At 51.0% G+C, this 12,563-nt stretch overlaps 1 protein-coding gene across 14 annotated transcripts in view; it reads right to left on the reverse strand.

The window, feature by feature from the left end:
* Positions 1-12,563, reverse strand: part of DYSF (dysferlin) — an 82,472-nt gene that overhangs the window by 14,959 nt on the left and 54,950 nt on the right. For all 14 annotated transcript variants that reach the window (XM_032185943.1, XM_032185939.1, XM_032185935.1 and 11 more), the window contains 4 exons: positions 10,386-10,525; positions 8,369-8,457; positions 8,010-8,105; positions 4,274-4,415 (listed from right to left, as the gene is read on the reverse strand). In XM_032185943.1, coding sequence (XP_032041834.1) covers positions 4,274-4,415; positions 8,010-8,105; positions 8,369-8,457; positions 10,386-10,525 — 467 coding nt within the window. The remainder of the gene's footprint in view (positions 1-4,273; positions 4,416-8,009; positions 8,106-8,368; positions 8,458-10,385; positions 10,526-12,563) is intronic.

Consider the following 12,563-nt stretch of genomic DNA (forward strand, 5'->3'; position numbering starts at 1 on the left):
GCTCTGGTACTCACACGTCCTGCATCAGTTCTTAAAAAGGATGGGGAGGGAAGCATCTTCCTGCCAGGTTACAGGGCCAACAGCACACCAACCTGCTGTTCCCTCCACTTTCCAGCTTTGCAGCTGTCTGAGGACATGAATCACATCTATTTGGTATTATCACTTCTGCCACTTCCACACCGTGATCTGTCCCTGGAGCTGTTCATTATTAACAAAGCATCTCCAAGCAAGCAAGGATTTCCATGCCTGAAGCACCTGCTGACTGTAGCACCTCCTCCTGCTTTAAGAAGTAGATAAAACTGGAAGAAGAGATTCCCCTGGACTTGACCTTCTGGAATATTGTTGATTTTTTTGTTTGTTTGTTTGTTTGTTTGTTTCCCAGTGTCCCAGGCAGCACAGCACACTCAACCACCTAAATTTCCCTCCTGACATCTGCTGACTCAGCATCACTGAGAGCCTTCTTCCTCCCCTGCCACTTCTGGGCCCGACCCCTGACGTCTCCCAGTGAGCTTTGACCTCCACCAGTTCGTACTGGTCTCCCAGTTCTGTGGCTGAAGGTGACGTGAAGCCCAGCAAGCATCTCTGCAAGGCAGGCTGCAGCGCTCACCAGCTTGGAATCCAACCTAGGTTTTATATGACCATGCCAGCTGAAACCTCCAAATTAAAGCCACTTTGCTTTTGCACCCAAGTAGGTTGCAATTAACCTCAAACCTCGGACGGGCCCCTTCAGCAAAGAGCACACAGGGGAAGAAATCAGATGAAGGCAAGAGCTCCCTGAAGCAGAGCCTCACCACAATTGTCCCAGCCTGAACAAACCAGTCTGATGCTTGCAGCTTCTTCCACAGTAGTGGGATGTTTCCCCTTCCAATGGCTCTACACCCTCACAAAACAGCACATTTTCTGCTCTGGCATTAGCTCTTCATTCTGTTGTTGACAGCAAACCCCCAAGACTAGTAGCAGAACAAGAACGAAGACAACAGCTCTGTGCTTTGGTCTGGCTTCTGCCAGTGACATGGCACGGCACGGGGCTGAAATTGCTGACAATGTTCCCGTATTCGTTCTGCTCATCAAATGGAATTTCTTTTTTGCAACGCTTTTCAGCTGGCATATGAACCCCCCAGCCAGGTCTTCGAAACTCCAACCTAATGGTTTATTTCCAGGTCCTCTCAAGCACCACGGTTTTTTAACTCGTGTATGGAGACGCTCTTGAAATTCAACCCCGAGTGTTCATTTGTGCAGATGACATTTGCTGAGACATTCGGTGTCAAGTTTTTTTTTTGCCCTGGAGGACATCTCAAATTCAGACTTGGCAGCCCTGTGCAGCTACCGCTGTAATTGGCACTTGCAGCTGAACATTTCAAAATCAATTTCATGCATTTTCCACCTCCACAGCGCCTGCGAGACGCGGGAGCTGAGCGCCTCTCTGACGGGGTGCCCAGAGAAACCTGAGCCACATCCAGCCCATCTCGGCGGCGCTCTCCGTAGACTCTGCTTGCACCATGACCATCTGATAACATTGTCTGCGAGAGTCGAGAGCTGCCAGACTTAGACCTGGGGATCTGAGGTTTAAACCCTGCAGACATCTGCTCTGCTCCCTGCTGGCTGGCAGCAGAACCTTGTCCTTCTTCGGGGACTCGGGGTTGTCCCTGCCTCTCCTCCACGAGTTGATGTGGTCTCCGAACCTATTTGCTCCCCTAGCTCCCCCTGCAATGTAGTGATGCCCCAATGTGTGCTGCATATTGGCCCTTTCACCAAACCAGTGGCAAAATTGCAGTTTGCAAAGCTGGGCTCTTGCAGGATGCAGAGAGCTGCAAGAGTGCTGTGGGAATGCAAACAGCAGGGTCTGACCTGTCCGTGGCTGCTAGAGAGGTGGCAAAACGAGAAGGGGGAACAGAAGAAGGTAATTCCGAATAAATACTGACAGAGGATGCTTAAAGAAACATGCATTTATATGTTTTCACGTGAGCTGTCCCAAAGATTGAATTCCTCTTTTGTGGGGACTTTTTTGAAATCCAGAATGGGGTAAGCTCCTTTCTCAGAAGCAGAAGCAAAATCTTTACAACTTTACTCCATCAAGAGAAGATATGTTTGGAAAAAAACATTCTGAGATGGCTAAAAAGTTCAGAGAAGCAGGGACAGGAACCCACACTTCCAGTCCATAAGTTGAATTGCTGTTTGTGGGATTTCCAGGCTCCCACTTTCCCTCGAGGTGCAGTGGGAAAATCAAAGCTGTGAAACCCCAAGGGATCCCAGAGCTCTGAAGCTTTGGAGATGAATTTCCCCCAACTTTGTGGCAAGGACAGAACAATCCTGGCTACTGCTGCCCATCCCAAGGCTGCAGGGGCTGGCTCCATCAGGTGGCACCCGTTTTTCCCCAGGGTTTGTGGGCCTCCAGCTCCCCATAGGACTGCACACCACAACTAAACATCACGAGGACTGCCCTGCGCAGGGGCATCCTTGCTCCTCTGGGAGATGATTTCCCAATCTGGGTTGGGGTGATTCAATCCCACGGTCCATCCTCTAATGCCAAAGGGAACCCCAGCAGCGAGGAGGCGAGCGGAGCGAACAAAGGAGAGCAAATTGAAAGCTGCTTTTCTCCCGGCAGTGCTCCCTCTGAGAGCCAACACCAGCCAGGCTGGGTGCAGGTGGCTTTTAGCAGCTCAGAATTTGCCATCTGACCGTTTTGATTTAAATTCCACTTTCCATTGCCTGCGTTTAAAGTTCAGTGCATGGGCTTTTACAGCAGCAGTAATGAACCTGGAGTTCAAACAGCACATGGCGAGATCAAAAATTGCCAGAGCGGAATGTGTCCCACAAATACAAAGCATGGCTTTTCATTCATTATTTTTTCCTTTACAGAGAGGTTTTACAAGCTGTTTATTTTCTGATACAGTGTTGGCAGACATGTGGTCGGAGGAGAATCAATATCAGCACAGTGGGATGTATTTTCTTAAACGGTTTATAGGGGGGTCTTTGCTTTTTCAAAGGGGGATAATTGAATGTAGTACACACTGTACTTTTGATTTGTTTAACATGAAGCGTGAAATGGGTACAGCTATGATTCTGTCAATCAGTTTAACTACCCGGCAATTCATTTTGAAGCGAGGCCTCTTTGCAGGGATCGTCTGGCTGGAGGGATTGGGAATTTGCTCAGCATCTTCCCCGCTGGCGTGCCAGTTCCACCCCGGGCCGTGCTGGGACCAGCAAGGAAAAATCTGGGAGGGGGGTCCCAGGTGAGCTGTGCGGATGCAGATGGTCTCGCTGCAACGAGCTGTCTTTGGGACAGAGTGGCTGAAGGGGTCTGAGCTTTAGGAAATGTCACAGAACAAGACCAGGTCTCCAAAACAGGGATTGTCCCCGCTGTCCACATAGACCCAGCAACACGCCTGTCAACCTCCAGGCGATCTGAGCTGGAAGTTTAAGTGAATGGTCTCCCCCTGCTAATGCTTTCCTTGCGAGCCAGGCCCATTTTTCCGTGTATCCACCCCATCTCCATCCCTCTGCTTTCTTCCCTCCCTGCAACTCCCAGTCCACGTTTGCCACCACATCACTGCACTAGCTTATCTAAGAAATACCAGAAGCAATACTCAATTACAGGTGTAGGAACAAGGAGGCCAAAATCATAACACTTTTTGACTTAGAGATTCATCCTGAATCCCAAACCAAAGCTTTTCTTCCCATCTCTGCATCAACGACACATTCCAGCCCCCTGCTCCCCTACAAAGCTACAAGAGCACAAGGGGCAGATGCTCCCCTCTGCTCCAGCAACAACTTGGTGGCCACTGACTTTCATCAGGAGGCAGGAGACCTGCTGTCCTCCAGCTGAGGGCACTGCAGTCTTTTCTCCCTGTGTGAGGTCTGGGACTCGTTTCCCCCTGGTATCCCTGCAGCCCAGGTGCAGATCAGGCTGGTGGGGAGCACTGGAAAGCTGCTGGTCCCATCCCAGCTGTGTGCTGAGTGCTGGGGGTCTCAGATATTCCCTGGGCTGCACAGGGAGCCTCCAGCTGGGGTCTCCTTCATGGAGACAGACCCTCCGTGGCTGAATTATAAAGCAAGAGGCAGCACCACCACCACCTTTAAGCAGATTTTCCCTTGAAAGCGTGTTTTTAAAAGCAATATTCCCACCTGTCCACCACCCTGCATCTCAAACATCACAAAGTTAAGGCTGAGCCTTGTGTAGCCCCAGCGTGTTGCACTTCTGCAGGTCTTAGGCCAGGCAGATCAGCTCAGAGATACCAGGAGAAGGCAGAAACGCCTGCCCAGCAACACTCACCTTTTTTGCAATGTAACACATTTGCTCAGCGGGGAGATAGTCGAAGGGGAAGATGAACCTCCAGTTGAAGTTGCCTTCTCCTCCCATAGACCTGTAGTGCACATCTGTCTTCTGCTTGTTCTCCTCGTGGCCAACCAGCCAGCTGCGAAACGCAAACACACTGCATGAGGAACTGGAAGCACGGCAAGGGCTTTGGAGCAGCTCACTCAGTGTTTCTGAGGCCACAAGCTATTGATAAAACATCTCTCAGCCTCCTGAATGCTTTAGGCTGCTCTCTATCGGGGTAACTTGGATCCCATAGGAGACTTGAGAGCGAATACAGCAGCTCCTGCAGTGTTGGAGATGAACTAGTGCTGGTGGCAACAGCCTGAGAAGCTCTCCAGTCTGTTCCTCTCCCTCCCCTAAGCTTTGTGGATGTATTAAAGGCTCAACACAGCTCTAAGCTCTGGCTCAAAGTTGTCACTTGCCCATCCATAAGCCCATATCAGCTTCTAATCTGACTTGGTGAGAGCTGCTTTCCCCTCTGCAGCCCCCCCAACAAACTGACCTCACAGCCTCTAAAACCTGTTCTCTCGATGGAGGCAACACGCTGAAGTCCAAGGGTCATTTTTTTCCCTCTGTTCTCTATCAGTTCCTTGAAAATGATTGTTTGGAAGTCCTAAATGGCCAGGGTTCATACCCATGAAAATCCCAGAGTGGCCTCACCCCGCTGTGGCCAGGGGGTCCCCAGTTGCTCCTGCTGGGGTCCTTGCAGCCCAGTTCCCCTCCTGTGCTAAAAGAGCTTGCTGTGGTCCATCCCCAACCAGTCCAGGGACAAACTGAAAACTTTCCACAACTACTTTTTTTTTTTTTTTTCCAGCTGCAAGTTTTGCAAGTGTCGGGTTTTCATTCTGCTCTCTTCCCCCGTCCAAATTTTTGTTGGTCTTCAGCAATCAATGGAACTAAACAACACAATAAAGCACAGCCGTTTGTGTACTTAGAGCCCTCCTGGAGGGGAGCCAAAAGATTCAGCGGGAATTTCTAATGAAAACAATTATCTCGTTTGATTGTTTTCCACTTAAATTGAAAATAAGTGGTTTTTTTTTTTTTGCCCAGCTATACAAGTGATTCCTGCGAGGAGCACGTGCTCTGCCCCAAATGTGCTGCGGCAGACGGGGAGGTCTACTCAAGTTCATCCTACAGATCACAGGCACATGTGCTACGCGGACAGCGAGGGCTCGGTGGCACTGGGAATTGTGTGATGAGGTTACGCTAATGCTTAAATTGTGGCCGGATTATTTGATTTGATCTGATTGGATGCAAATGGCCAGCCTGGGTGTTTATCCTCGCTGCTCCAGGCTCTGCGGGGCTCCTTGGAGGATGCAGTGTGAGCGCCCTCTCCTTGCAAGCAAGCAAAAGGACGAAGGAGAGCTCTGGTTCAGATCCCTCTTTGGCACTGTTTTGTCTCTCCCCACTGCCAGAAAGGAAAAGCATCCAAATCACGATGTCCCAGAGCTAAAAACATCACAGTGACCAACCAAAGGCCCATCTTGCCCAGTGTCCTGCTTCTGACTGGGGCCAAGCACAGACTTCCATGGATGAGTATGGGAACGGGGCAAGCACATCATGACACCTTCCTAAAAGATGACAGACACCTTCCCAAAACATGACACCTTCCCAAAAGGTGACACCTTCCTAACACGATACCTTCCCAACACCTCTCCAGCCTGCAGTGACTTGCAGGTCAAAGACTTTCTGGGCATGTAGGTAACGTTTTTGTGCTTAACAGGACCAGGTGGATTTCTAGCCTGTCAATTCATCCAGTCATTTCTGAATCCACACACCTTAAGGTACCTGCAATATCCAAAAGCAATGTTGGGTTCCTAGATTTAAGAGGTGACTTTCTTCTTGAAGCAAACAGACATCTCATTGAGCTCAGCGCACATGTTAGATCTGGGAGGAACAAGGCCATCCTTTCATTTAGGAACCCCAAAAGGCATGAAGATGAGGTTTAAAGACACTGGATAATATCACATACATCATAGTAGTGGTGGTTGGCTGGTAGGGGACTCTGGAAACTTCTGGCCCAACCTGCTCCGAGCAGTCCTGGTTTCATCTCGCAATATCTTGAAAACCTCACAGGACGATGAGTGAAAGCCTCCCACCTCCCACAAAACCTGGCTGATCTGTCCTATCAGTGAAGTCAAACTTTATTGGAAATCTGACCATGAAAATAATACAAAAATGTCCCCCACCTGTGACAGAGACCGACAGAGCTCTTAAATCCAAACCATCTTCAGCTCTGAATGAACGTGGTCTCCCTACACTTCTGTCTGCCTACATCACAAGGCTTTGGGAAGAGGAGTTTCTCTGTACTCAGCCTTGCACAACCAGACCTAAACGTGGTTGAGACCTTTTCATGCTATTGTAAGACTGTCAATAAGTAACATTTTAAATTGATTAAAATAAAATACTGACATGATAGAAAAGTACTTATTTCATTTACCTCCCCAACTGGCAGGCAACAATTTACATGTTACATAAAAGACAATGCCCAAATCACTGAGATTCTGGTCCTGGTATTGCCTAGTGGGTGATTTCTCTGTAAAATGGGGACCACGCTGGCGATAGCCTCCTCAGAGGAGTGCTGTGAGACCTCTCCTGGAGGAAAGCCCGGGGTAACAGCTTCTTACACATTGAGTTCTCCCAAACCCAGGCTCCCCACCAAAGCTCCACCATGTCGTGGTGGTGAACGCAGCTCTGCCAGCCCCTGTCTGTGGGGCAGACACTTATGCATGGAAGGACCATTGCCTCCTCTGCTCGCAGGGTTATTTATGCCCTATCCAGAAATGGGAATGATGCAGCCATTTGAGGGGGGAAGATGAAGAAGTCAAGCAAGATTTTTAATTCATTTACAGCACTGCGAGACTTGCTTGGTCACTGGGGGTGACAAAAGCCCAGCAAGGGGTTCCCCAGGCGCTGGATGCTCTCTCTTTCCAGCAGCCCCCTGCAAGCACTGCTATTCCAGAGCCCCGAGGTGCACAGAGCGGCTTAGCTGGAGCTGATAACAATGCACTTGATGTGAATACCAGGTAAGCAGCGCGCATTCTGGATTTACAGGAGGAAAATTGGGATTGTAAAAAAGGGATTTACAGTCTGTTTCAAAATCCTACCTCTTCCTGTCCATAAATCCAAAGAACGCACAAAATAAGTAAGTCCCTTGGCTGGGATTGCACCATTTTACACAAGATAAAACATAAATGGAGTCAGGCAGAGAAGGGAATGTGCCAGAGGAGTTACTGCTGGTTGCCACATTTTTGTGTGTTTCAAGGAAAAAAGGGAATTCCAAAAAAAGCAGCTACCCAAACAAGCCAACCTATGTATATGGAACAAGCCCGCAGCCGTCCCAGGAGAGGAGCTGGGAAAGAGCCGCGTGGTGGAAATGCAGCGTGCGTCCCCCTCTCGAATGGCTGGGCTGCTTCCCCAGATCTCCTCTCTGTAAATGTAAACGCTGCAAGGCGAGCATCTGACTGTCAGAGATGCAGAGAAAACCTTGACAAGGTGAAGCGATTAGGAGCCCAGCAGAGAGGTGGCTGCCAAGGAGCTGGCTCCGTAGCTGGAGAGGTGTGAACGGCCCCCTTCAGCCCATGGGGGCTTCGTGCTACCGCAGCAGTGTTGCTGCACATTAACTCCTCCACTGCTGCTCTTGTGCCTTCAGACTGTAGTATCTGGAGGGCACAGAAGTGGGGTGGCTTACCCTTTGACGTAGATGTCGCTCATCTTCTCCCCCGTGATGCTGAGGTCATCGAGGATGACGTCCTTGGTGTTCCAGATGATGCAGCGCAAGTAGAACCTGAAGGCACATGGGAGAGACATGAGAGAGGGGGAAATCTTGGTCAGGAGTCCACCCAACAGCCCGGTCATGCTATTCAGCTATTTAGCTGGAGGAGTTCAGATTCAACTCATTTTTCCCCTGAAGATAAGCCTGCTCAGACATCCCTCAGCTGAGCAGGTGGATCCTTCCCCACCCGGCATCCCCAAGCCCTCTCCTCTTCCCCCCAAGGAGAAGGTACAGGCACCAGCCCTGCTCTGGGTCAGAAAGGAAAAAGAAGTCACCTCTTGGCTTTGCGTGGTGTGATGTTGAAAGGGGGACCAGGCTGACCCAAAGATTTTGGGAACAGATCCACCCACATCTGCAGCTTTCCCTGCAAGAAAAGAAAGAGATATGAAGCCTGGTGAGCTTGCTGGGTCACCTTCACCTCCTCAGTAGGACCCAGCACAGAAAATACCAAGTGCTTCACAGTTCCTTTGTTGCAAACCCAGGTTTCTTTACTGGAGAAGCGTCACTGGGTATTTTAGTGATAGTGGGGTATGTATCAATGGCCTGTGATAAGAGGTCATCTGAATTAGCTGAAGGTGCACTCCAGGTTTGTTCCCCAAGGCTGAATATCTTTACGTAGGGCCAGACTGAGGGCTGGGTCCATGGGAGGTGCTGGAGAAGCAAGCAGCTCACTGATTTTCCACAGTGTCACACCAGTGGCCACCAGCTGAACGGCTGGTTTATGGGTTTCTGACCATGGGAGTGGAGGGTGGGATGAGGAGAGCTAATTCCACTTTCAAATAATCCTTCCAGGGAAAAAGCAGCAGAAATGCAGCTGAAAATCTCAGGGGGTCGTTTTTTAGGTGGTCCCTTTTACTGTAAAACACCAATGGGTGCCAATAAAATATTTTATTGTACAGTCTCAAGGGTCTAAAGCAAAAAAAAAAAAAAAAAAAAAAGGCATCCTTTGACAATCAGCCCGTCACAGAGGGCTTTGTGGTTTGCTTGTTTTTTGGCAAGAAAATCTTCCATTTCAGCAGAAAACTTTAAAAATCCACCCTTTAAGCTCGCTGCAAACAGCCCAGCAGAGCCAGCCTGTTCCTTGGGTCTGCAGCAGGTCAGGGCCATGCTTTTGGGAGCTGTGCCCAATGCAATCCCTACTGAACCAGCCAGGTTAATCCCCTCCAGCCCAGCACCACCACCACGGACTCTCATGATTAGCAGCACCAAAGCAGGGCAGACCCAAATTGCTCTGCCCATCTGCAAGCCCAAAACATGCAGGAAACACCCTTCCAACACTACCATGACACTAAAAACAGCACAAACCCACTGGGCGGCTGACAGCAGCCACCTCCTGCCTCTAACCCCGAACTTCAGTGGGTGAATTTGCATGAAGAGGTGTTAGAGCCGTTGGCAGTGCGTTTACTTCTGCCAGCAAATTCATTGGACTGGCTAAAAACAAACCACAGAAAGGTAACGGTGCTGCAGTGGTGGAGCTCGGGCTGTGCACGGTTACACCAGCTGCAGAGCCAGTCCCACGAAACTGCCTCTGCAACTGGAACACGTAAGAGAGATGAGGACAAATCGCTGTGTTCTCCGGGAAGCAGCACTTTTTGGTCCAAAGGCATAAAGCCACATACACGCTAATCAAAGAAAAGGGGTTAGGTGAAATACGGATACCTGGGTTTTGATTGGTTTTGGATAGCAGCCCGTTTGGCTTTTGTTTGGCTGAAAAATATCCAGTCTGCAATAGTACTAAAACTCGATGCCTCCAAGGACTTGTTCCTGCTGCAGAAATCCTGCTGCATTGCCAAAGGAGCCTGCAGGAGCATTATCATTACAGAGAAATTCTACATCGACGCTTGCAGATCAGAAATGGCTTTCCCAAAAAAATAAATTAAAAAAAATAAAAATAAAAAAGGCTTTTGTGAGCAAATGCTGATGAAAGTGAACGCCTATTCCAGGAGGCTGGAGCCGATCTCTCCAAGCACTCAGAGCAAGCCAGCCCTGGGGCTGAGCTCCAGCCTGTGCTTGACAGCAAGTGCTCTGCTCTGTCCTGTAGGCTGGAAAACCACCTCCTGGGGCAGCTATACCCCGCATGGCATTGCAGTGAGCCAGTCAGGGATGCACACCTCTCCTGGAGCAGCAGGACCTCTCCGAGAGCAGCAGAACCTCTCCGAGAAACATCTCCTCCTGCCGTGAGCACTTTGCAAAGGCTGCACCCAAGCCGTGGAGAACATCTCACCTGGGTAGCGCTGGGTGGAAGGGAAGATGATGCTCCTGGTCTCATCCTGAGCTCTCGGCACCACTCACCTGCTCGATCTCTGGCTGGAGGGGGCTGTAGAGAGCCCTGGTCTCCACGTGCTCTGGCACCAGCCCTTGCTTCCGCAGCGCGTACAGGGCGAGTCGCTCCTCCACCGGCCCCAAGTGGGGGTTGACGGGTTTGCCGTCCTCTGCAACAGGTCAGAGCAAGAGCAGGGTCATGCCACGCCACGGGCAGGGTGCTGAGCAACCCAGGGAGGGCTCTGCAAGGGCTGCTGCTCCGGGGAAAGCACCAGGAGCAAGCAGGAGCCCCACTGACCTCGCTGCAGCCAGGAGCAAGCAGGAGAAGGGCACAGGGCAACGTGGTCCCAGGGGGACACGTGGGCAAACCATTGCTCTGTGGGACAGGGACCTGCAAGGGGGCTCACACAATCCCACCCCAGCCACAGCAAGCCCCAGAACAGTGAAACATTGTGAGCTGAAGCACATGGAAAGGGGAATCTGGGGGTTGATCCAGCTTGAAGTGCTTCTAAGGGCTTGGGATCCCCGAAATTACAGCAGCTGGGGCTAGCAGCCTTCCAGCCCACGCTGCTGCTCTGCTGCCAGTCCCGTCCCCAGCAGAGGTTTGTCCAAGGGGCACTGAAACAGGCTGCCCAGGGACGTGGTGGGGTCCCATCCTGGAGGTATTTCAGAGATGCGTGGACGTGGTGCTTAGGAAGATGGGTTAGTGGTGGACTTGGTAGTGTTAAGGCATGGTTGGACTCGAGGATCTCATGCGTCTTTGCCAACCTAAACCTAAGATTCAGTGATTTTATGATTTAAAATTAGCCAGGAGCTTTGGCTGGGCAGAAAGAAGCGCCGTGGCAGAGCTCCCCGTGGGGTCCTGCTCCTTTTCTGCTGGGTTCAGAGAGGAAGACAGAGATGAGAAGAAGCTGAGGCCAACACAAGCACCACCAGCACAGCTCCAACACTCATCCTGGTCCCCAAACCCACCTCCACGTCCTCATCCCACTCCGCACCAGCCCCTAATCCCTCCGCAAACACACTGCTGGACAAGGCCAATTAGCAATGGACATTTTTGCCCTCTCCACCCCTCAATTCAGGACCCTCATCCCACCAAACGTTGCTGTGCAGGACTTGCCCCGGCGCACGGCTGCCTCGCCGTGCACCTTCGAGGACCTTTGAAATGAAATGCGCTCCATAAATATTATTACAGCTCTGCAACTTTCAGGTGATATATCCCAGCTCCTTTCTTGGCAATGTCTTGAAGTGGTTAACTTCAGACATATGGGCCATTTCCCAAGCAGTGGAAACCTGGCGGGTGTGCGTGCGTGTGTGTGTGCGCGCGCACAGGAAAAAGAAAAAGCCCCTCTCAGAAAACAACAAATGTGGGGGTTATGGAATAATGGTCCGGGTGCAGTGCTTGTAAAACCCATGCTCTCGTGTTTAATAGCTTCACTTTATACCGCCAGGTTCAGATCTGACATTGCTCTGCGCACACAGCTGGTTTCCAGATCTCCTTGAGGTCAAGCATCAGACTTTGTTCTGTTTTTTGAACTGATTGCCATTAAAGCAGAGGAAGGTGAAAGGCAGAGGCTGGGAGAGGGGGGAAGCCCCCGCTCGGTTTAACACCTCTCCAGCCCTGGCTGAAAACCTTTCGCATAACAAGAGGCTGGGAAGGAGCTGTGGCTTCCCCACTCCTCCTCCCAAGGCGAGTATCACAAATTTGTGCCCCAAGTCCCCAGAGCACAGGCGGGCAGCAGCCCTGGGCTGCTCCTGTCCCCGCAGTGGCCTTCGTTAGCCAAACTGCTGCTCCTGGGCCCCGTGGGCTGGGGTTTCGCCTCCTCCCTGAGCCCAACACCCATTTCCAGGCTTTAAAGCAAGGTTTCCTCTAAAAGGCAAGCTCCTGCCCCCAAGGATGCCATCAGGGGGGCAGGAAACTTCAGGTGTGAGCGGCGTTTGGGGAGAGGGTTGTGCAAACGAAAAAATGCCTCCCTACCTCCCCGTGACAGTTCCTCCTTGCTGGCTGATCCCACCTTTCCAGCTACAGCACACCTCGCTCTGGTTGTACTGGCACTTGTGCGTATGATCTTGTCTCCCTCTAGTGCCCCCAGCCCCGAAACGCAGAGATGTGAGGTCCTGGAAGCCAGGCTGCAGCCTCTCAGGCTGTGCTGGGCTTTGCTGCTCCCAGCCTGCGTGGCTTTGGTTTGCTTTGAGCAGCAAGGGAAG

The sequence above is a fragment of the Aythya fuligula genome, chromosome 4, assembly GCF_009819795.1.
Source record: "Aythya fuligula isolate bAytFul2 chromosome 4, bAytFul2.pri, whole genome shotgun sequence".
NCBI lineage: Eukaryota > Metazoa > Chordata > Aves > Anseriformes > Anatidae > Aythya > Aythya fuligula.